Source organism: Hylaeus volcanicus, chromosome 7 (genome assembly GCF_026283585.1).
Source record: "Hylaeus volcanicus isolate JK05 chromosome 7, UHH_iyHylVolc1.0_haploid, whole genome shotgun sequence".
NCBI lineage: Eukaryota > Metazoa > Arthropoda > Insecta > Hymenoptera > Colletidae > Hylaeus > Hylaeus volcanicus.
This window is the reverse complement of record NC_071982.1, coordinates 19968732-19994541: the sequence shown is the minus strand read 5'-3', so window position 1 is coordinate 19994541 and position 25810 is coordinate 19968732. Positions and strand designations below refer to the sequence as shown.

Below are 25810 nucleotides of genomic sequence, written 5' to 3'. Positions count from 1 at the left end.
AACACTTTATCTACCGGGCTATTTAGATACAGCCTTTAATTCAAAAAAGAATTTTCTACAGTGGTATATGCCAATCTAGGGTGACAATAATTATTCTATATTGTTACTGGGTACATTGAAAGCAAAGTGTCTCCAAACACTGATCACTGTAAGTAGACAATCATCGACACAGTAATTAAATTCGAATAGCTAAATACTCCAATTAGAAAGCCTATATATATATATAAATAAAGTGTTAAGTACCTTCAACCCCTGCGTGCACATGGTACGACAAGTATGATAGACCCTGCATTTTGTTATTTTATTTTTCACGGGACGGTGAGCACGGAAATGACTGTTTATTATTATTATTATTATTATCGATATGCGCCCTGCGGCATTTAACATACGATTCCTCTTTAATTTAGAAAATTAACCCGCCGTCCCCAGAGAAATCAGGCTGAACCAGCCAACCGTGCCGAAAGGAAGCTTCCCTGACGAGAAGCCCCGTCTTCGATTGCTCGTCTCTCGGCGTTACGTCGATTCCGATAGACAAAGTGGAAAATGTATTAAATTCCCCGGCCTTTCGAGAACGCTGTAAAACTCGCGTGTCGTTAATTAAACTCTCGTTTAACAACGACTAAGCGGCTGAATGGAAACTCGATGAACGATGGCTCTCCACGGACACGTTCGGGAGCCGCGGGAACGTTTTCACGGTGAAAGGGAAACACAATTAAGGTAATTAATATGCGGAACGAAGTTTCGTCGACGAACTCGCGGAGAAATTACGACGATCTTCGATGGGGAGACGGTGGCCCTCGGTGCTCCGCAAACACGCGCGGCTGTTATCGTAAAGTTGAAAAACGTTTACGTTGGACGTATGGATGTATCAGGTTGTTCTTAAATTTTTTCTTTCAATATGACAGTATTTTATCGAATTATATATATTTAGCCATCTTTCTGGCGATCATTCCAAGTTGCTACAAGCTCTGATCTTTATTCAACAAAAACTGATCTAAATGATTTTTGACATCGTCGTTTAAAGTAAACGTTTTTGTATATAAAAAAAAAAAAAAAATTGTACAGGCTAGAACAAATAACGATGGAACGCACGCGATAAACAGCTACACTGAATCAACTAAACCATCACTTCCAAAATACGAACGCATCCTCGGTTCAAGTTCGCTTCGAGGTTAGAATCCCCGCCGAAACGTTCACCGCGAGCGTTCGGCGATGAATGCAACGCGACTAGAGAGAGTAATAGAAATTGGCCTTGCACGCACCCTCACGCGTTACTCACGCTGAGAGGAGGAGACCCGTGACGTCACGCGTGCGTGGCACAGGGCGTTTTACGAATTGGGTCAAGAGGGAGAGACTGGTCGTTTAACTTGAGCGCGTTCCGTCCTCCTAAAAGCGAATGCACCGGGACAGAGGGACCCTTATCTTCTTTGGACGCGACCGTCGGTGTACATCGATCGGGGAACCCCGGAAATTGAATTCTGATAGCGTTCTGCCGACGACACGAATACCCCGTCGAGCGGAAGAGATCAAACGAAAAGGTTAATCCAGGTTTCGTAGAAATTTTTCGTATTTTTTCGCACTGCAATCGAAACTCGCGAGATGTTCCTAATCGAAAGTTCCACGGAAATCATTCACCGAACCGGTCGCCGAACGACCACCGTCGATATATTTAGCTTCGAACAGGTTTGCTTCCTCTTCAGAATTTTATTTGAAAAAGCGATGTCAGGGTTAAAACGCGCGGAAGCTAGCTAATTTTAACGGAAGGAAATAAACGAACGAGGCAACAGTGCCGTCTCTGAATTTCACCTGAAATATTAATCCGATATAATAGTAACAGAACGAAGTCGCAGGACTAACATCGTTTACCTTGAAGGAATTGGATCGCGTGCCTCGATATAAGTCTTCTCGCGTGCGCCTATTCATTCGTCGGTCTTCAGTTCTCGAATAAGCAATCGAATTCTTCGGATGAAAACGTAACTCGTTCGCGTAGGAAAATTTCGTCGAAAATTGTTTCGCTATCGACGAACGTTTAGCGCTCCGGATCTCGGTTGATTGTTAACGCGAGAATTTCGTGACACGCGACGTAGATCGTAGATCTAGTTGATTCGTTCCGTAGACGCGCTCCAAATTTCACCGCGACCGCTTGCACAATCATCCCGCGACGCGATAACGAACGGAACGAAGTAAACGGACGTAACAAAATATTATTTGTATAGATTGATCATTCGGCAGCGAGCAGCTCTCCTCGTCGAAAGTTCACAGTTTCTGTTGACGTTTGTCCGATCGAACACGCGAGCCGAGCGCGGGTCGAGGTTCCGCGATTAAAATTGGATTTTCGTCTATTCTCAGCCGGTCGTCCTTGAAAGTCAGAGACACCGAGTGTATTTATGTTACACCCAGTGTGCAACCTCCCGCTCGGCTCTCGTATATCTGGTGTCTCGGGCAAAAATTCACTTTCGAAATACGATTCGACGAAGCGAAAGCTTCGCGTGCGCGATCGATACGAAGGAAACCCGAAAATTGGAGCAGCTTGGCGCCAATTTCGAGGAAAACGTTCGAACGTCAAAGTTTACGTGGAAATCTGAATTAGGTCGAAACTTCTCGGAATCAACATTCGTATTTCGCGTGATTCAATTTCGCGACCGTCCCGACCGCAATCAGTGTGTCTCCCGCGCGGAATTCAATTACGCGGTGTGCGATTGGTTTTCATTACGAAACCGGCTGTGTATCGATCTCGTGCAGTATTAATTATGCGCACGTTCGCTCGGTGCTCGCGACGCATAAATTGTCACGAGTGATCACCGTACGTTATCGTGGTCACTAATCACGGTTGAAGAAGCGCGGGAAATTCGCGGGCATCGCCGATGAAATAACGAACATCGAGTTTCGATGGACGACGCCGACGCAGCGATCGGTATCGGTGACAATGGAAACAGTGACAATTTAAAAAGATACTCGGGAGAGACTGTTGGCTCCGCTGAAATGATAATATGCGAAATATGCCTGACGTAATAGGGTCAAAGATTCAAACTTGAACGAATACCAACTCTCGCGTAACGACCGAGGAACAGAAACAAAGAATCTCCAGATTTGACATTTTTATGGTTGAAAATCATTCTGGTTTCTTTAGGTTTAATTTCATTGGAACTCGAGGTGTCGATAAAATGATTGTCGGTGAGATAATCGGTGATCCGATTCTTAGATCTCGATAGCTCGGCATTCGTGGCAATAGAAGAGTAGATACTAGGGAAAAGGCCTCAAAGGGTTAAATGTAATCAAACGGAAGCGAGCGAGTATGGATACATTTTGCGTTCGATTACATTAGTCGCTCAATTAGGGGACAGGCTTTGTGTTTGATTACGCTATTCGCCGAGCTACGGGATTCTATAGCATTTGATTACATTGGTCGCTGAGCTATGAGATTAGTTTTCCGTTAATAATAAATTAGTTTCGCCTTTCCTGTATTCTATCAAGTCGGTTTTCCACCACTGTCGTTCAGTCTATGAGGACCTGTAAGTTTTTTTATTTTGACACGAGTGCATGTGCACCGAGTATCAAACAAACCGTGCACGTGCGGTTGGCATTGCGTCATCGAAACGAACGCAATCGTCGCGGAAGAAAGTGCCGACGACTGCATTTTTCGTTGTCTGACCACTGCGGTCCGGATCTACCGATACGGGCCACGCGCGTAAGACGGTGGAAAAGAAAAACTTGGAAGTGGGGCTTCGGATTTGCTGTCTGTATTCGCAGCGAGCAATTAGATCGGTGCTAGACACAGTGCTTTAGCCTCGAATTAACCAATTAAACCGATCGAACGAATTAATCCAATGAACCTTAACCTCGAAATTGTCGTGTGCAAGTGCAGAACGATTAACGAACACAAACGGAGATGCATTTGCCCGTGAACCCTTCCAGGAAAACATTCCACCTGTCCTTAGAGACGCGTCGGAAGCGTTTTCTGATTAATCGAGTTCAACGACCCATTTACATCCTCCTGGCCTACAATTCGCGCGATTTCTAGCTGTGTCCGAAGTAAAATATTTACGTCAATTCCCACCCACCTAAAACTCGACGATCTACCGATCCTGCCCATCGGGAAAAAATACAATGGAAAGCGTACGAACTTTTATTTTCACCCATCGGACGACGAAACTGAATTTTGTCAATTGAGAGCAGAAATTATCGACGAAGACTATTCGGGCTTTCAGTCCATGAATTCACGAGACTGTTTAGCTCGAGGGGAAGCCCTCGCATAATGTGGCAGTGCCGTAGCTAGTTCACGGTCTTCCCTTGGTTCCCTCGAGCGATGAAAAGGGGCGGCAGGCCGCGCAATTGCATAATAAATCGATGCACAAAAGGGCCCGCTCGCCGGATAAAGCGAAACGTTCGACGAATTAACGACTACCGTTCCTCGCGTAGTCATGTGCGCTCATGTGTACGTGCACGTATTGACGCGATATAGCAGCTGCCCGAATTAATCTACTCCACGCTCGTGTACGTCGACTCCTAAACACTCCAAACTTCGCTCGAACCGATCCGAGTACCTTGAACGCAAACAGGAAATGCATCGTTGAAAGAATTCTTTTTTTTTCTCCCCCGCATTTCAAGATGACCAGATTCAGAGCTATTCGCTACTTTTTGTTTTAATATAGAATACGTTTTACCGGAGGTTACGTTAAAAGTGTGACGCGAAAGTGTAACGAAAAGTGAATCGTTTGAGTGACACCATCGCTTCCTCTGGCGTCGTTGTGTGATATCGGTGGCAGGCAAGTTTGAACGCACTTGAAGCCTTGAAATTTTCGCAATCGAAAAATAATAAAAGCGTCGCTTTTGAAACATGTTCTATGTGTGGCTTTAGGTGCGTTGAAGACGGTCGATTTTTCTTTTTCGAGTCCGCGCGTTACGTAGGACGACGAAACTTGTACAGATAATCGTTGAGTCAGCAAACTTGCCGTCCGAGGAATTTAGAATTCGTCTATCTTGGAACGTTGAGTTATCGTGGCCTACGAAACTTTCGACAGTGTTTGTAAACGCATTCGCTCCGATGATAAAATGCTTCTCAGTACGAGATTGTGCTCGCGGCGATAATAGTATCTAAAAGGAGGCTTTTGCGATGCAAGGTTAAGTGCATCCGACGTGTCGGTGATTTTTTCTCAACGAAGACAAACTGCTCGAAATAATTCTGGGAACAGTTATTACACGGTTTGGAAAAACGAAAGAAATGTCGAAAGGTGTCAGGCTAAACGTTCAACGTGCACGTGGACTACGAAATAACTCTTTGATAAGCAATACACGAAACTTTAACTACTCTTGTCGGATAAAGCGGGTGGTTAAAGGTACTCTTTCAATATTCGTCGACACCATAATATTGTCCATAAATTTGTCAGCATGTTACCAGCTCAAAATGAGTATTGCTTAAAGAACGAAGCTCACCCGAAACCTACGTCCCCGATTTCCGTTTGGACTCGGTACCTTCGAACCTCTAATTGAACAAGCTACAATCTTCCGAAGATAATTTTTTACGTTTCAGTGTACTCTTTGAACATTATCGACGAGCGATGAGCTATTGGATTGTTTTGTAGTCACGAAAATACATCGCGTTGCTGGCTACCGTGCGTGCAAATGTAAATCCGTAAATATTTTTTCATCGGCTGCTTGACCGGATCGCGCTGGTTTTTTGGTAAATCGACGTGTCAGACGTAACGTCGAAGTTACGTAATTTTGAAAAAATTTGACTACTTAACGCGACGTTCCGAAATTCGCGTGAAATTAACAACGATAGAACGAGACTCGGTTCAGGTAAATTTCCAGCCGAACTAAACACAGGCTCCTGCGCATTTAATCACAGTTCGTCAAACTCGTTATCCATGTTAGGAGCAGCCCTGTTGTCGATTACGTGTAATTTATCGTACGTAATTTATTACGTGCTCGGGTTTTCTAAAGAGTCACGATTTCGTCGAGAAACGATCACGGAACGGCCGAGTCGAGGCGTTAGGTCATTCAAAAATAACCTGCTAATTCTTTTGTAGCGATATCTCTTATTCTGGCACTTAACAACTTTGATGCTTAGCTCTACGAAGTAGCTAAACGTTTACCAACGCTGCCAAATACTCTGCAATCCACGTATGCGTTGAACAAATTTTATAGTAATAGATCGGTATGTATATATTCCTCGGTTGCAATTTTTACTCGACGAGTGGTCTATCCTCGATTTATCGTCATCGTCTAGTCAAAGAATCTGTTACGTTTCGTTACCGGAGCTGAAACCGGAACGTGACATTCGTTTCGAAAGCTGAGAATTCACAGAAAAGTTTCGTTGAGAAAAAATCACCGACTGCGAGAACGAATGGTATTCGCGGTTTGGTTCGTAGGCCATCGGCTACCGCGATCCCACTCTCGTTGAAGCACAGAGAGAAAAGGGCAATCCCTTTGCGGGCCAACGACCGTCGACTTACTTCGTTAAGGGGAAACATTGGTTTAACCGAAGCCCGCAAACGCTCTAAGCAGAAGTCTTTGAAGGGGCTATTACAGCATTCGGATTTCCGCGGGATTTCCAGGCCGTTTTCTTTCTCGCCCAACGGGAGCGAATGGACTCTGGTCGAGGACGACCAGTCTCCAAATTGGAACCACTTAGGCTCGACGTGAACGAGAGAGGATAATTCTAGTTTTCCATCGTTTATATATTCGTTCATTTAAAGTACGTAACTTATTACACAAAGTTATCGCACTACTGCTTATCATCGTCTTACATGACTCCTGCACTGTTTTAATAGCGTACTGTAGCTTCAAAAAACACCTCTACAGCCCCTGAGAACTACTTTTCCATCTCGCGTTTCTCGATCCTAGAACCTCGGACAAATAAATGTGTTGATCGTGATTGAATAAAAAAAAAATGCTGTCTACCCGACTACTCGTTCCAACGTCGTTCTACGTAATCTCTAAGATTCTACGATACCAACTGAAAACGCTACGAACGAAGCACTAGACCGCGTGCTAAAAATATCTCTCTCGCTGAGATGCGCGCTGGACGCCAGATAATTATCATAGGCACGTCATTATTCAATTTCTCGTGCATGATACGTCATGCAACAATTTGGCGTTAATGACTTAACCCACTGACGGTTACATTCCAGAGAGGGCTAAACTTTCATTTGCGATGGCAAACGACGAGTGAGATCGAATTCGTAGAGCAAATATCACCGATTTTTTAACGCTTTTACTAATTTCGTGGGCAATTATTATATAGATAAGAGTCCCGCCCTTCTCTGGCGTAATTCACCGTGATCGATTCCTTTGGCGAAACGAAACGAAAAATGGAAGAAAAAAAAATAGGAACGGAATAGAAATCGCTTCTGTTGGGTTCATGCAGGATAAATGAGTCGTGCTTGCAGGGGATTCACGAAATCGACGGAACCGGAGAACGCCAAGGTCCTCGTCGCCGATCGATCCCATCGAACGAGGACACGGAGGGTTTCCGTGCTCCCGTTTCCGGAATCGACGAGCGTTGCCGTCTCTGTTATCGATTCCTCGATTAAAACGGGAACGAACGAAACCTCGTAGGCGTCCGTCGCGAAGAAAGCGAAAGGAGTACAATTTCTTTTTATTCCTGACAATCTCATCAAAGAATAGGTAACGAGGTAAATAGTAATCGTCTTCCTACTTGTAAATTTTGTTTGCGACCTTTTCCCTACTCGATTTTCCACAGTCGTCATTAAGAGGATAAGTTGTTCATTTACACACGCTGTAATTGAATCATTGTAAATTTTCATTTTCACGACAGTTATGCTTGATACGCAGCTATCAAGTATGTGGTTTTAATTTGCGAAACAGCAAACGAAATCACACGTTTGATGCGCGAGATAAGGAATAATTGACGGTTACGAAAGGCAACGCAACGGATTATCTCGAGCTTACGACAGACGACTCTTCCAGTCGGTAATATATGTTTACGAAGACCAAACGAATCACACATTTCTCGTTCGTTAGCGATGAAAAAGTAGATCGAGGCGAACTCGCTCCGATATTTCTCAGGATAACGAATCGGATGAATAATTCCACCGATGTCGCGAGAAGTTGCTCGAAACGCCGAGTCCCCGCACGTAAATGACACGAATCGATAGCGCAGCGTGTATTTCCATCGTCCAGGGGAAAGTACTTGCATTCGCGAGGGGGTGTACGAAGAATCAACCCTTTCGCTATGAAAACCACAAAGAGGCTAACCGTTGCGGTGGTCCGTCAGCACCGAAGTAAAAGTGTTCTTTCAAAGAGGAAAGTCGTGTCGGAAACAAGGTCCTTTAAATACATCCACTACGTCTGCGATCGAGAAATTCACGACTCGCGTAGGCGGCACTTTCTTTTTTTAACTCGTCACTGGTACAACTTCTTTTTACGTAGAATGTTTTTTTTTTTTATTATTAGTACTCGAGTTGTACAGAATTCGAATCGACGGAGCGAGTAAACTATGGCGCGTAGAGGTAGAGATAATTATAGGTGCAGGGTGTATCGCGAACCCAACCTGCCCGACACCACTCGGGAGTGTTAACCCCTAGCAATGGACTGTTCCATCGGAGATCCGTATATTCCGAAAAATAAGTATCGGTAAATTACCGTGAATGCGCGGGCGTAATGGACATTTTAATAATTCCGACCAGTTATCCACGCACATAATTGTCTTTGGAAGGGGAGGCTGTACCACGCGCAGTGCTCGTCATCCAGTAGTTAATTATTCCGTACAGTATAATTACGATCTAAAATTCATTGGAACTAGTTCGACCCAGTAAAAGTTACAAACTCCGTGCTGCAACCAATATATCGCGACCCGAGTACCCCTACGCCTACAAAACAGCGTACGAACGTGATTTCCATAAGAACGTAACCTACTCGATCGATTCCCAACTACCTAAGGATAATACCCTCTAAGGATAAGATAACGATCAGATTTCAAACAGCGAGCGTAAGCGTAGTACAGGCATAATAAAGTTTTAAAAAATCGAAGACAAATCGAAAGGTGATCCGTGGACGAGCGGTGAAGGTAGGCGTTCGGGGTTAAAATTTGCCGACGTTATCATACGAATCGTAATGTCAGAGGAATTATAAATAGGTTAGGATCGATAGGCACCCCAGAAGGCAAGCTTGGGCGCCATCTAGTCTGCGGCCCTTCCATCTACAACCACTCCGTCTGTCTTCGCCGAGCCACTGTTAATGGGCGTTCGATGCTTTCTGTCAGCTTTTTCTTTCGACGATTTAAACGCTTCGCGGAGTGATCGATATCGACCGACCGAACCAAGATCTTGAAACAATCTCGAGGCTCTAGACACAACAGATTCATCGGAACAGATTCGTCGAGCCCAGACAACTCGAGGGTCATCGAATATTGAAATTTCTCGGGAGCACTGGGGACACTCGGCTGCCATTCTAATTGGACTATTTCGCAATTGCACTTTCGTCTAGGATCTTTAAACTCGCGTAGGCTTTCGGATCGATTAGATCGGAGATGGACAACGAACGTTTGCCTGAACGAACGTCGTCTCCGGGTTAGATCATTCAGGACTCTTGAGGCTTTTCCAGAACTTCTAATTTCTAGGCAACATCCAACCGCGGTCGTCTTAAGAACCTGTTCAGCCTAGTGTCCCTGTCTCGCGCGAGGTCGTTGGAAACACTTCCGACGGAAATGACCGTTTTGTGCTTCGGAGCAAGCCGTACGAGAAACGCTAAGTGCGGTGCGATGCGACCAGGGGGAATAATTTTACGCAACTGGCGTCTCGCGAGTAGATATATTCGACGGATCGTGTCTATGTCGATTTACGGATCGTGAAACGAGTCGTTTTCGACCTGTGGAGCCCGTTTCCGCGTTCGAAACGTTCCTTTCCTTTGCTGATAAATCTCTGACGTGTACCTACTTATCTCTAACGCCACGTGGGCAGGAAGATAAGGAGCTTGGAAGCGGTGCTTGAGAAGTCTAAGCTCTAGAAACAATTGGAAATGCGTGTTCCATCGTCGTTCGTATCGAGAACAGAAGACATATACAGAATACATATACAGAAGACATCGACGAACTATTGGCAAAATTAATCCCTTGCCTAGACGTGGTGGATCTATCGTAGTTCTAATTAATTATCGACATTGGTGGACGTGGTTCCGGGACGAGACCTTTGGAACGAGCGAAATCGATCTGCAGAGTGCAAAAGGGATTTGGGAAACGTTCCGAGCGGAAGTTGGACAGCCACAGGGTTAGAGGCGCAGCTCCCATCGAGGACGATCGATTCGCGGACAGGCGAGTTCCAGCATCGGCCGGATCGTCGATTCCGCAACTACAAAGGTCGGCAAAGGCCTCGCCATGACGCTCGCCGATTTCATTCTTTCCGTTTATTGTATCGCGTAATCGATCCGCCGACAGCCGGTGCGCGCGAGCGTTGAATGAACACGAACGTCACCGTGTTATGCAACTGATCCGAACGCTCCGCGAAGGGCGCAGGTCCCTTTCGCGGTCGAAGGTCACAGGTTGAAATTGTATCGTATCACTATAGGATTACGTAAGCCCGCGTCTCCTAATTCCGTATCGCAAAGATCAATTTAAAAAAAAAGGATGCCAATCATCGCTGCTGATGGATGCTTCGCGGCTCTAACCATACGGCGAGGTAGCGTCGATAGGCAAATTTATCGCCGTTAGTATTACGCAACCATGCGCCTTTCGATATTGACGAGAATTTAAAAGCGGAATACCGTGAACACGACCGGAAAACCGAGTGACAGAGTCCGACGGGCACCTCGCGTTTGATCATCTCCGGATCCGATTAGTATTCCAGACAATAGCAGAGGGAAAGAAGAAACGGATTTGGCAGATCTACGGGAATCGACGAAACTTCCGCGGCGACCTAAATTTCCAGAAAGCCAGGCACAGACAGCACGCGCGCACGCCGCTCCGCGCCGATAATCGACTGGCGGAAGTCGCCCGAAGAAATCTGAATGAATGAAAAACGCCGGCAAGGGCCTCTTAAAAAGATCGACCTTCTCAATTGACGGCTGCCGTCCTTGGGCCTCTCAGCCCCCGTGTTCGTCGCAGTGAAAACTGGCCTGATTCTAACCGCGCTGCCGAGGCAGTGGACTACGGCGGTGCACGCGTACAAATCGACGGATCGATCCTGGACAGCGAAGCCCTTCCGTCGTCCCGAGTATAGATCGTCCTAGCACCCACACGACGAATCCTAACCTTTGTGAATCTTCTGATTTCTAAATCGAGCGCGGCTGGATCGTCGACGAGGGGTCAAAATGGACGGTGAGAAGAAAAGGGCGTGTCGCGAAACTGTCGTACGTCTAGATAACGCGACGCACGTTTCAGACTACCAGACGGTCAACGCTAGATCGCGACAGGATCTCTTAGGAATCCTCCCAGGTATTCCGTAAGCGCCTCGGTCCATCGTTATCCGTGACATCCTTGCTTCCAGCGAGTTTGCGCGCAGCCTAGCAAAAGGTGAACTTTAATAGCTCGCTAAAAATACCAGTCTCCGTGCGGCGGTTTATTTTCTGCCGCGGCGATCGATCGAATTAAGGGAGGTTTCGAGCGCGAACAGTCGAGAATATCGAGACGGAAGATCGCGGAGCGGAGAGTTCGCCGCTGGACGATCGCGGATCTGCGCAGAAGCGCGGCTACCGGAAAATCACTAGACGCGCTCGCAATTTCGGCGAACATGTCTCTGGACGATCCTATCTGCTCCGACGAGAGAGGCCCGTTTTATCGTCCCGCCACCCGTTGGGAGATCGTTTTCGAGGCCTCCTAGCGATCGGGGATCTTCGATCGGAGACGAAACGGAGCACGAAGCGAGCCTGGAATTTACGTGGAAACGGATCCGAAAGAGCGGCCAACGAGGATTCACGCGAAAAATCGCGACGTCCCTTCGGAAAGTCTGCAGCTGGTCGCGACGCGTGCGCGTCGGGCTGCAACACCCTCACCAACACCTCGCGAACTACTTCTCTCCACCCCCAAAAAACCAGCAACGACTCTTTCCGAGCTTTCTTTCCCCGGCTACCCCGCACTCTCTACGACGCCTAAAAACTACTTGGAGCACAATTGGGTCAGCGGACCACGCGTAATCCGCGATCGAAGCACTGCCGCAGGAGACGGGAAAGATCGTTCCCGTCGCAGCGTGGTGTCCTCGGTGTACAGGGCTTCCCGTGACGCGGGTAGACCGTGAGAACGGGGCTCGAAAATGAAAGGGACACGCGCGAACGAGGGTGTCCTCTGTCAGGAAAATTCGATCGAGTCCAGGTAAACGATTACGCGGTATCGACGAAGGTAGAACAGGACTAACCGCGTAGAATTATTGTATATCATCCGATAGCGGAATCGACGTCCTACTCGGCGATGAACTGGGACTAGGAAGAATGTAGAAGGGGTAGAGGTCAAACGAGTTTTAGAAAATGAAACGTTACCATGTTCCGCTCGCTGGACCGGTCCGAGAAGACGAAGATGTACCGAGTAGAAAGGAGAAAGAAACGGAGAGGGAGGGACGAGCTTTTCCGAGCCGAGGAGGTTCCTCGCTTTCCTGGAAACGACACTGACAGAACGGATCACTGGGAAGAACTGTTTCGCGCGGATTCCGCGAGAGTTCGACGCGGAAAGAAAGCACGAGAGGAGAGAAAGAAGAGAGAGGATCGCGGGGAGGTTGCCGAGGCACGACCCATCTTTGTCTCTCTTCGCCTTTTCCTCTCGCTCTCTCCCACCCTCCCCCTCCTTTCCTCGATCGAAGCTCCTCTTTAGCAGTGGTTACACCACAGCCTCGCCTCTCTCTCGCGCGCCCCCGCGCTCTCTTTCCCTCCTTTCGTTTCCTGGCCTTTCGATGACTTCAATTTTCAAAAAAAAAAATAAAAAATAAAAAATAAATAAAAAGAAAACGTTCGAGAACCCCGAGAGATCGTTCCGGGGTGAAACTTTCCGTGGACGAGGGCCCCCTCGGTGATAGCTCCCCGAGCACGAAACACGCGCACGAGCACCGTGTGTCACACAATAGAAACTCCGTTATACGTCCCCGTGTTCCCGTTGACGAATTCCCCGTTAAACAACCTCTATCCTCCGGTCTCTATCCCCATTCGCGCTTATCACTCGTTCTCGTTCTCATTCGCACTCTGCAAACGCTCAGCTCGCGCGTTCTTCTCTCTCACGCGCGCGCACGCACACTCTATTTGCTCTCTATCTCTTGGCTGGGCAAAGCAAGGAAAGCTCTCTAATAGCGGAGACTCGGTGTCAGAGACAGGAGATTTGCCGTCTAAGCGATCACAAACCTTGTCACCCATGGCTGCGGCGAGCGGTGTTCGATGAGATAGAAGGTTAACAGCGCGGCTTCGGGAGGACCAGAGACTGACTGGCGTTTCGAGTCGTCGAGGACCGCCGGCATCATCGACCCGTCCGCTCCCCACCACGTCCGTTCCCACCACCGTCGGCAACCCCTTCCTCGCCCAACCAACCCGCTGTGCACGGGTATAGCGGGTGTCCCCACCATCGTTCCGCGATCTCGATCCGTCCCCACTTCCGCGTAACCACCTAGAGCGCCACCACCCGACCGACGAGACTCGCGGAAGCCTACAGCTCTCTACTGATGGACTCAACGCGCGAGTCGCGTCCACGGAACTCCTTCGGACCACCTTGGAACGTTTCGCGAGCCCTGGATGTCAAAGTTCCTCGAAAAAGTCTCTCGCGTAGCTTCCGCATCGGGTGCCACCTTTGCCCCTATGGCTAGAAAAGAAAGAGATCTTTCTACGACCCGGTAACGCTCGCTAAGAGTCCGAGAGAGCATCTTCGCTGCTCGACGAACTGAAAAAAATGTTGGCGCAATCCTCGACCAAGTTGTTCGGAAATTTGCATGATACGGAGACTCGACGTCCCATCGCTACCTACAGCCCCGCATCCCCCATCCGCTGACACCCCACTCTCCGTTCCAACCCTTATCCTAGAGGAACCCCGTTTCAAGCGGCAGTCCGCGCCCCCAAACGCGACGGCGCACGCTCCACCGTCATGGTCAGTGGCTCTCACTTCGACGCGGATGTCCGGAAACGGGATTCCGGATACACCCGACTCGGTCCCTCCGCGGAACCACCCTGGACAAATTTGTTGGCGAGAAGTATGCCATGTCGATGGGATTAATTGGAAGGGCAAGGGAAATACTCCCGCGACTCTGGGTCGATCGTACGACGTCTGACAGACGAACGAGGGAGGGAACGGGGTCGCGGTGTCACGAGAAGCAACTGTTCCGGGGATTTTCGAACGGAAACGACTGCTCGAGGCCGACGAAGGGAACAGAGGAGCGCGTCAAACGTCAAAATGGACACCGAGACGACCGGAAGGGTGAAGAAACTCGTCGCGGGGGATCCGCGTTCGTCAAGGGTGACTGTCGTCTAGTTAAGGGTTGAGTCTCTGCGATGTCTTGGGTGCAGAGGGTACAGATGAGAACCGATGCATCGCGATCTGTGCTACTGGGCTACGCGCCACACGGCGCTTTGGCCGACCGACCGACTCTACTCGCGCTATTCTCTCTCTCTCTCTCCCTGTCGCTTCTCCGCTCAGACCCTGTATGCTTTCCTGGCTCCCCTACCCAGCTTCGCCATGCAAATATGCCGTCTTGCAGGTTACGAGGAACGATCCTCTCTTTCCGAGCCTAACCAGGGACTATGTGTATTCTACGGGATCCTGTTTCCCGCCGGGATGATCGAATACCGCGTTATTCCCAGTTTGCCATTACTTCTCCTGTAACGCGACCATCTCATCCACTTGGTATCGACGTTACGGGGTTTAGCTTCGACAATGGTGGCGACGCATGCTTACAGAAGGGAGTTGCGTTTATCGCAACCTAGAGAATAATAGGCTGAATTTCGCTCCGAATCGGTAGGGGCGCGACGTCGGAGCAATCGATGTCTTTGAAGAATCTCTTCGGACCGACCAAAAAGAAATTCCATCTTGGCTCTGGAGTAAGTGCCTCTTTACTCCCGTTTTCGCGAAGTCAGCTTCTTGTTGTTGAAATTCGCCGGGGAAAAAAAAGAAGGTGAAAAGGGTGGATTCGAAAACGAGTTTCTCGATTTCTACGGTGCCATTCTCGTCCTACGTTCGAATAGGACTTGCGTCCGCGTATTTGCTTTCGGCGTCTCGCTAGCGCTCTTCTAATGGATTGCTTCGAAAACAGGGATCGGTCTCGGCATCGACGTCGGATATTCCTTGATCATCGCGTCGTTTCTGCAGGGCAACAGCGACTGAAAATGAAATCGATCACGATTCTGCCCGTTGGCGTTGATTTCTTCTTTCCGTTTCTGGAACGAGACGACATCGGTACGTGGCGCAGTTTGGTCTTAGGAGGAAATTGAATCGGCAACCGAGGTTCCCTGGTCGTCGGCGATCTAATCATAGGACCGCTATCAACGCCGGCTCGACCGTCCTCCCCGTACCTTCGTCGCGCCTCGTTAGACAACGACTCGAGTCCAGTCGTTTCCAGACTTCGTGCCGTCCCCGTGACTCGGGTTATCGTCGGAATTACTTGGTAATTACTTCTGTCGTTGCCAGCGATCCAGCTGTTACGCGTTCCATCCTCGGGAATCCGCTCGGGGCGCGCGCGCGCGCGACCGCTCGTGACGCCACGCAGAAGCGTCGATATCGACGTCGCGATAACGACTCCGGAGTAATTTCTTACGTACGAAGAATCGAACGATCGTGTTCTTCGGCTGCTCGCGATCTCGCGCCGGGTTAACTTTTCCTGCGCCGATCACGAGACGAGACTGCACGGAGAGAGAGAGGCAAGATCGAAGTTTATCCCGCGCCGTTGACACCGTTGGTCAAAGCTGTGGAATCAGGCTTTATCCCGAGCGCGAAGCCGAGGATAAACAAAGGATCGCTGGAAGCTTCGTGGGAAATGGAACTGCGTTTCTTGAATCTTCCACATGGCTACTTGGTATTCCGGTTCGGTCCGTAGTGCAGCGGTCTCCTAGCCTCGGTACCATATAAAATTTTACGCGAATCCGTGCCTAAGAATCCGACGATTCCAACGGCTATCGATCCTATTTCACCAACTCCGATCGCCCATCGAAAATACGGATAAACGAGACGAAATATCAAAGAACGAGCGAAAAGAAGAGCGCGCTCGACGCCGATTATCGAAGCGTTAGTCGGATCGATCCTCTCTGTTAGGGGGTGGAAACGCTTCCGCGGAACTGGGCTAGGCTAAAGTCCCTGAAACAACTCGTTACGTAACTTCCGGGCGGCGCGTTGGTCGACAATGCGGTTCCATGTTGCGGACCAGGATTATTCTCGGAGTTGAAACCCTTGACTTAAAAAACCTACCCTTCTCCACTCCTGTTCCCTCCTATCCCGTTCCCCTCCTCTCCAGACGTCGTCTGGCCCGGTTCATTGTCGTGCACCGGCCACTTTGGCGACAAAAAGACCTGGAAGACGCGGAGTTCGGTCCATGGGAACCGATAACGCCTGACAAATGTCACGGGAGAGCGAAAAAGGGGAGATAAAGTGAAGAGGAACCCGTCGACGTCATTACCCGAGGCGAAGATGCTTGTCGTTCCGGCCTGGAAGAGAGTTCTTTCGAAAACTGGGGGAAAGTCGAGTGTCTCGAGGATGGTCTTGTTACGTAACTCGTGGAAAATTGTCGGTCCGCCGGAGTCCGCGAAACCATTCGTCCGGGGGCTCGAGGAGTCCTGGCTTCTCTCGACTTTTCCGTCTTCGAGGACTTTCCTCTATTTTATTACGTGGTAATTTTCGTTCGTTCGAGAACCGACAGATTTTTATTCGACGTCGACCGAGTCCGTCTATCGTTTCGAAGCAGAAATTTCGGAGGTACCGAAATGAAGTATGGAGATTGCTTTCGTTCCCTGCAGCTTTTCACGAGCTGCGAGGTCCGCCCCGAACCGAAAACGAGTCTCTATGGTCGTCAGCCTCGGGGGTGGTAGATAGGGCCGGGCCGCAAACGGCGGGAAAAGTGAAACAGCGAGGGTTAAAGAGAAAACTTTAGAGAGCCAGGGGAAAAGACGCGGCTGGGGTGGTGTTCAGGTGAGAAAGGCGGGACGAGCAAGGTGCGCCGAGACCGTCAAGAAAAAGAAAGAGAGCGCGACGCGCGACCTGGGGGCAGAGAGGCATCCACTCGTCGATAATCGAATGCCGTTCCCGCGTCAAAGGGAAAACGTCCCGAGTCACGGGGACACTCGTCACCGTCGCCCCAGAGGTATGAACTTGGAAACGATCCTGGAAAATCGGCCAGCCGCAACCTTGACACGCTTGCCTGCCTGCGATTCGCTTGCACCACGTGCAAATTAAATTTGCATAACCGCCACTCCGACCGATTAGGCGAACTGTCCTGCTCTCGAACCGACTGCAAGATATTCAGCAGTCTGCCTACTGTGGACTCTGGACGATTAAATGTCTCACTCGCGCTTTGCCGAGTTATTCGAGAAACACTTTTACGGTGGAAAACAAACGTAAATAGTTTAACCGTTTGCCCTGGAGACCAAATTAGAGTACCGCGTGTTCCCCTAGATCCATGCAACTCTCGTTTGAAACATTTCGTCGAACGACGAATATTTTACGAGTTATTCGAGGTCGTCAGGAGCTCACCCTGTATTTACCGCAACGTTCGGACGTCACACTTTATTGCTAACTCTTGCAACTCGTGCAACGGTTTACCAGGGAACTTGAAAAATCCCACGACGTCGGAGCCTATGTTTGATCTTATCGCACTCGTCAAACTGTTGTAAACTACTTACGCCAGATAAGAATTTTTTAAATATCCGCGACGACACGATCCACGGTGGCGCTAACCGCATCGCGCCACGACGTGCCGAAGTTGTACGGCCCTAACGTGTTGTTTTAAGTATAGCCTAACGCGGATTGGGAACGAACACGTCGTAATCTAGAGGGGCTGGGAATATTATCCAGCCGGGTCGTACGGCGACAATCACTCTGTTCGTCGTGTCCTTGCTACAACACCATTAATCTCGACGGTTTACAATACAGGCGCGCCCTTGGTTCATCGATCTCTGGTCCGAACGATTTCGTCGCTTTAGATACGTCGAACAACGGGCCAGAGCGCTGGGATCACCGGCGAAAATAGGTCAAGTCCTAATTGCGTCGACGACGGAAAAAAAAAATAAGCAGCGCATCGAATCCTATGGCACGACGCGAAACAACGACGCGAAAACAATTCGTCGATTCGGGGAATTGTCCGACGATACAAGCGAATCGTCGCTCGTTAAAGAAAGGGAAAATTCGTTTGGAGTGGAAGAACGAGGGAGGAACCGTTTTAATTTTATTCCAGAGATGTTCGGTTTCGTCTGGACGTGAACAGGAAGGGAGGGATGAAAAATCGGGCGGTGAGTCGGGCTTCTGCGTCGGCAGAGAATTGATAGGAACCGGAGAATATCGAGAGGATGAAAAAAGAAGATATCAGGGTCTTTGCCAAGTCGATACTTCGCCTAGGATAACGTCACTCGATCACCGATTAAAGAAAGATTTCGATATCGATCGGACCTCGTAGAACTGCTTTCCGACGGTTAAACCCTTCCTCCTACCGTGGCACTGATTTATTTATTATTTAATGCCGATACAGTATCCGTTGTAAAATTTAGAACGAAATAAAAGGGCAACGATTCGTTTCCTTTACATTTACGTACATCTTCCAGCCCGTCGAAACATCCATTTGCAATTGGAGTGAGCGTAGACGCCGAGGTGGAACGAAAAGTATTACGCGTTTGAAAGCTCATTCGAAGGGGTTTCGCCTTTCCTCGGGAATCGCGATGTAAAATACGTATCGCCTCGCGAAACGCTCGCGCAACCTTATCGCCGTTTTACGGTCGACGAGTTTCGCGTTTCACGCGACAACGTTTGCGTTTCTCTGTAAAAACTTGATGGAAGAGAGAGAGAAAAAAACAAGCACGCGGTACCGCGCGCCGTGAAAGCGTCCAAACACGTATCGTCGTAAAACGAGAACAGAGCCACTTAAAGCGTCGACGCGATCTTGGTCATTTTGCCACATTTTGCGCGAGAATCGAGCGTTTCCCGATAACGTTTATCGATCACGCGATACCGGCGAAGGGACTCGAACGTCTCCTCGATAAGATTTAAAAGATGTCGGAGGAAGTTAGAGCGGTGCTACGATCGTGATCGATATATAAAAGAGCTGATCCGAATGGAAGAAAAATGGGATACAAATTAAGCCGACAAGTACGATTTTCCCTAAAGGCAAATGACTACGTTATCGGGAACCCTTGTCCAAATTTATTTAAACGACATTAACGAGTCGAATTGAAAACGTTTAAATAAACCCGTCCGTGTTTGCCCTTATGGCCGAGCAATTTTAGAAATTTCCATGCCGAACTAGAAATGTACGCGTACGGTGCAATTGGCTCGATTAAACCGAATAACGTAGCCGAATGAAATTTGATATCTAGATGATTCGATTAAACGTTTACGTCGACGTTCCAAGTGTTTCCAATAAAAACGATAATAAAAATCGACAGGACCGTTCGCGCGTAAATAAGTAACGCGTACGATTTTCAATGTTCTCGGTAGGAAAGTCGCACTTTTCGTAACATGCTTTGTAACGTGCTTTCACAGAATCGCGTCTACGCCCCTAAGGGCGTCGCGGAGTACCTAAAACGCCAAGGGCGAGGAATGTCTGAGTGCGCGTTCCGTCACAAGACACTCGTCAAATATAGGCTGTCCCAAAAATGTTGGAGGGCCTTGAGAAGGGTTCGAAGTCGAGTGGTTCGAAGGGTGATTTGAAACAACTTTTTCCTTAGCGAAAATGTTGTCCGAGGCTTCCTTAAGGAGATATTAACAGAAAACCCCGACCGCGGCTGTCTAGCGCGTACCTGTACTACTCTGCGAGCGTTCCACTGACATACTCGTCCTCTGGTTGGTCGCTGTTTTCTGTCGATATCTTTCTAACGAAGCCTCGAACAATGTTTTCGCTAAGGAAAAATTTGTTTCAAATCACCCCCCGAACCACCTCTTTCAAGAACCTCCAATATTTTTGGAACATTCTGTATAATTTAACAAATATGGATCCAAGATTCGAGATGCAACAAGGTGAACTTGAACATGATCTCGGGCAAGAATATTTACATTAACGGCACGTATGTTTTGGATGCGATGGAGCGATTGATTGGAATGATGCATTCGGACAACATAAACTTTGGTATCCAAGGTCATTCGAAGGCCACCTCGTCGCTGAAAATTTTCAACGTTTCGCCAAATTTTGTTTACGTCATCGACGGACAAATTTTCCAAAATTCCCGACAGTCCCAGAAACGTAACGCGGAGCAGCCTAGCGAGCGATCTGGAACAGGTGAACCGTTCCGTCGGTTTCTTCCGGGAAGGGAGAGCCCGGAGCTCAGACACGGCATTCATCGAGCAGTCGAGCGATTCGCAGCGACGCGAGTTACGCAATCGCTCGGCTGGCCTTGCGCCAATCTCGCGTATCGCTCCAACTCGTCCGACAAACCGACAGAGAGGGAAAGAGAGAGCGAGGGAGACGAATCGGCGATAGAAAAACACAGCCACGCCGCGCACGCATTTCTGCGTGTGTTACGTAGGTTACGAAACACGTGAGCCGTCACGCTAGTCGGATGCACGCGTGTCGCTGCCTCCAGCTATCTTCGCGCGTATCTCTCCATTGGCCCAACCCGTGCACTAGCTAACTCTTTCGTTAACCCACTCGAGACAGCCATTTTTTTCGAACACGGCCCTTAGGAGCGAAATTTTTTTTTCTTTATATTGTTCATTTTTAATAATAAAAAAAAAAAGACATGTTTGGTATGGAAATCACCCAATTCGTAATTGAATTCGCGTAAATAAGATGATCGAACAGCGTGTCTGCAGCTCGCTCCTCAGAAAATTTTTACTGCTAGGAGCGGAAAAGGTTCGCTTTAATTTTGTTCAATTTCACTTTCAATCCCAGTGCAATCGTCCCAATTCTCAAAAACCTCATTCCGTGTATCATCTGAGAGTTCGATATCCACATTCATGTTTTCCTCGTTTTCTACATCACTTTCGTTATCACTGGTTGCTTCCTGCATTCCTGACGTTCCCGCCGTAGGATCTGTCATTTTAGGGGCCAAGTTTGAAACTGTCTATCGCTTGAGAATTTTTTCTCGCACACGGCGTGCAATCGATCTCGTTATGGGTTAATGCTACTCTCCTCGACTTCAACGCAGAACCTGGATCGCTTTTAACTCGCGAGACGTACTGAAACTTTCTGGTTCAACTTCAAGGTCTAAATGTCAAGACCGCGTTACAGCCAGATCACGCGGCGATATCGTTCGTATTTACTCGATTGCAGTCCGACGTCTAACGCAACGAATTTGGACGGAAGAAGAATCGAAGCTAATAGCGCGTAACTTTAACCTGTGCGATTCTCGTCTACCTAGTATACAAAGTAGTTTGACGGATGATAATTAACTTGTAACGTTATTTAATGCCTCGCCAAATACGTCAGACGATAAACTACATTTACGACTAATTGTGGACTACGAAAGTGTACAGTAGGTTGCAACAGTTTAAATACATTCAACGCACTTGTACGGACTTGTGCGATTTATTGCACATTATCGCGAACATTGGACGCCGACAAACGAGCTCTTCTTTAGATCCAAAACGCTCCGGGACTCGAACAATGCCCGGTTAGGTCGCGTTCGATGGGTCGCAATTACCAACGTCGTCGTTGTATGACGTACGAATCGCTGACCGCCGATAATTGCTTAACGGGGTTAATAATTAACCCCTTAATTCCCGCGAGTTTCCGCGGTATTGTTCGCCGCGCTGTTTGCGTTGCTATAATTCGACTAAACATTGCGCCGCAATTTCCATGGAAAACTGTGGACGTTGTTCGAGTCGGAGGGCACCAGGCGCTTTCGACAAGCCGTCGAACTTTGACGAGTAACGCGGAAACGCTGATTTTTCCAAAACGATGAGATAATTCGATCGAGGTTCGTCTACCTGTCCTTCTACTGTCCTACTACCTGTAGTTGTCGCATCTCCGCCCAGGACCCGAGCTACTCGAAACGTTTCGAACATTCGGACAGCTTTGGTTCCTAGGTCGCAAAGCTCGAGCGCATCTGCGCTGGTTGCCGCTGTCTAATTAACGTCACCGTGTCAAACGATCGCGCTGGGGACCCACGAGTGCGCCCTCAACGCTTCGAAACAGACGCGCAATGGTCCGCAATATCGCGGAATATTGTTGTAGGGCTCCGCAATCCGTAGACAAATTCGGGACTACCGGCGAGACAATTGTTCGTAAAATGGAACGCGATTTCTAAAGGAACGCGTCTTGTCGAAGGAATCGATACGTCGGAAGATGTATTTCGGTGCGCGTAAGGGATGAGTTTTTGTTCTGATCGGCTCATCGAACAACGACGCTTGAAATACGTTCGAGATCGGTTGCGAAGACAGGGGAAACTAACGGCAGAGGGAAGAAGGTCTGATTTATTTTTCAGTTCTTTCTCGAGGCCACGATCGTTAGCCTGATGACAGCAGCCTTTATTTATTTCTTTCTACCGAGATCGAGGGATACTTTTTAGTGCTTATGAAATTTTTAGAGAGCTGCTCAGAAAATGTTCTCATCGATGGTCACTGAGAGGCGTGAACACGTACGCGGTCATAGATGATTCTAATGGTGCGTGGTACGAGACGATCGTACGCGTACCAGGGATTACACACACTTGCGTATCCACGGTCTTCCTCGTACGTGGCCGTACCACGAACTGATAGTAACGCGAGTCTACGAGCTCGTTGTACACAACGCGACTGATTCACGTTCACGAGCCGCCGAAAATAATTTGTATACTAAAGGAGGAGCCGCGGGTCTAAAAAGTTTGGGAACCTCTGCTGTAGTTAGTTAAAATTAATCGATTAAAAATGGTTGCGTAATCTAACTCGATGTAAGAAATATTCGCGGTGCGTTTCTAGCATCGAAACACCCATACAATATCGGAGCATCGAGGCTGCAATTTGCGATTCGGTGCACACTCGTCGTCTCGAATATGCAACACGTTCAGGGGAGCACGTGTGCCGGCGCTTGATAATTGTCTCGCCATCGATACCATCGGCGAAGGTTTATCGAGATGAAACCGCAACGCCCTGACGCGAAACAAACGAACGCGCGAAAAGAAATTCAATCTCGATTCGAACCGAGCGCGGGCGAAGAATAAAATTGCCACGGCTGTCGATATCCGATTTGCGGGGCTGAAACGAAACATCCCATTAAACGCCGATCAAAATTGAATACGACAGTTTTTTTTCTCCGATTCTACCAATTTTCCTCCAATCGTCCGAGTATCCGCGCGGGCCAAAATAAATTCGACCGTTGACACATTCGAAACGAAAGAAACGCGAGCAGTTTCCGGATGAAACATTACACGAACGTTGAACAAATCGGAACGTTACGAGACCTACGATTCTCCAATTTTTTTGGGTAGACGAATATTTCCGCTTGGAAGAAAATACGAGAATTAAAGGTTATCCCGCGACACCGAATCAGAAACGAAAGCCTGGATCGTAGAATTGCGAGACAACGCGAGGGAGAAGGGCAATCATTTTGGGTAATAGCAAAGTAATGGGGTTCCGAGACTGCCTCTCGGTCTACTCGTCCGCCGCGGCCGTGGTCTGAAATTTATTTCACGGTTTCGTCCTTTTTCCCCTCTTCGTTCACGGGAATGGATTCGCGAATCGACACAAAGGATCGCGTGCCAAGAATCTTCGAGACACCCTCTCCGTGGCGGTCAAAGAAACACAGATTGTCTGGCTCTGTCTCCGTCTCGCTCGTCCGCCAACGATTTGATTATCTCGTCGACCAGAGCGTTTAATTCGAGGACTCGTTTAAATGCATAACGCGGTGTAACAGTTTGTCGAGAGGCGGTTCCGTTCTTCTCGGGGCTTGTTTACAGAACCGAGTGAAACACCACTCGGGTACCCGCGCTGTTCGATTCTGGGTGGTCGGGTCACCAGGGCTCCTCAGCCAAAACGCGAAAAGACGCTCCGAATGGAAATCTTGCTTACTCGAATCGAACATTTGGTATCGATGTGCGTTATCAAAAGTTTCTACCGCACCAGTCTCGGTTGAACACTTCATCCTACCAAAGACGTCATTTGACTATTCCCAATAGTTTAAACGAATGCCTCGATAATTATAAAAACATAACTCAAGTTTTATTGTTCTTCGAATACGTAAATTTATATCACACTTTGTAAGTACGTTCGAAACAATAGTATAAATAAATAATAGGAAAGAAAAAGGTTTCTATCATTCCGCCAACCATTGTCCCTTTCCTCGGATGTTTTCCGCTTCCCTTTTCTATTTGTTTATTAGCCCAGCCTCGGGTTGCCGTAAAGGTTTCATTTCATTTGATCGCCGTCCATGTACGTTCCGCTTCAATTTGGTACCAAAGGGAAACGCGTACGCGAAACCTGAGGCTAATTTGAGAACAGGATGGCTCGTGTGCCTCGGGGAAAGAACATGCTTTGCTCTCGTTGCCAAACTGGATCAGACCTTTCCGAATTGTGTTAGACTCTAAAGAAGATTTATGGAAAGACACCGCGCCGGCTTCAAACTCCGAAAGCATGAGAAGCGCGGAAGGGGCTGGTTAATGGTGTTAGACGAGAGTCCTTTGATCATTCGCCTATGAGATTTACAGAATAAAGTTTGCCAGGCTAGGTTTCGGTGTGTAAACCGAAACTAACGACGATCGGTGGATTTTTCAAGGAAAATGGAAGCTGCGAACGCGACTTCGACATCGATGAATGATTTGTATGTATTCTAGGCACACCTGCCGATGTAAATTATGAGTCATCGATGCCGTCGAGGAGGAAATCTCTGGGAAATTGTATAGGAAATCGCGGTCTGCGTAAAAAGAAGAAAAACGGCTGAGAAATTCCACGCGTAACGAGTTTCTTCACGGTCGCGTTGTTCCATCGAATCGAAGTTTAATTGATTTAAACAGCAATAGTTTGCCGGTGTGCTCCAACTTTTCATTCGATTGGATTCCAATCGGAAATCGACAGGGGATCGTCGATATCCATTGACTCGTGAAATATCGATCCTTCGCGCGATATTGAAGTGCCGCGTCGACGTGCAACTTTCCTCGATCCCCTCGAACCGTGCAAGTTTATTTTCAATTCTGTTCCAAAGGGAATTCAAAAATTGCGTTGTCGTTGATTCGTTCGAATTCGAACCCGTTTCGCCGCGCGACCACCCGAGAAATCTTAGTAATTAATCCAATTACTAAGCGCGAGCGAATCGCAAGTCGTACTCTTGGAACGATTTTCAATCCTATCTGTGTAAGATACAAATTTCGTTAAATAGAAAAAATCCAATTAGAATCGTAGAAATCAAAATGTTAAAAGAGATTGCTCGCTAGAGTGCACCAGATCCGTTAAGCTTTCGATCCGGTAAGCTGTTGTACGTCGCATGCCAAATAAAAGATTGCGGTCGCAGGTGCCCAAGGGAACCGAACGATTAATCTCGAAGGCACACGTTTCTTTCGCTAGGCAAACTCTGCTCGGTGAGATACTGAAACTAATTGAATGACGCGGTTATATTTAGAAGAATAAACGCGTCTCTCTTTGGATCTGTTTATTTATCCAAAGTCTCGACGACGTTTTCCGTCGTTAATTGCTGCACCGGCATGATCGATTTTTAAGGATGATATCCCCGACGAAATTCCCGGAAAAAAAACCTCGATAAAATCGTTCCGGCGCCAGAGCGCTCGTTAACGAAACGCGGCTTCGAGGAACGTCATGGACGATTCGACAATAATTGCGATCGGCGAAGGTGAG

General features: G+C 48.0%; 1 protein-coding gene across 8 annotated transcripts in view; it reads right to left on the bottom strand.

The window, feature by feature from the left end:
• Positions 1-25810, bottom strand: part of LOC128879323 (sodium/potassium-transporting ATPase subunit alpha) — a 79684-nt gene that overhangs the window by 28316 nt on the left and 25558 nt on the right. Inside the window, exon 1 of one of the 8 annotated variants that reach the window (XM_054128373.1) lies at positions 13279-13412. The exons of 4 other annotated variants lie outside the window; for them this stretch is intronic. In XM_054128373.1, coding sequence (XP_053984348.1) covers positions 13279-13290 — 12 coding nt within the window. In that variant the 5' untranslated portion in view covers positions 13291-13412. Of the gene's footprint in view, positions 1-12429; positions 13079-13278; positions 13413-25810 lie in introns of those variants that run through there. 3 more of the 8 variants (XM_054128369.1, XM_054128374.1, XM_054128371.1) reach the window with 3 other exon arrangements.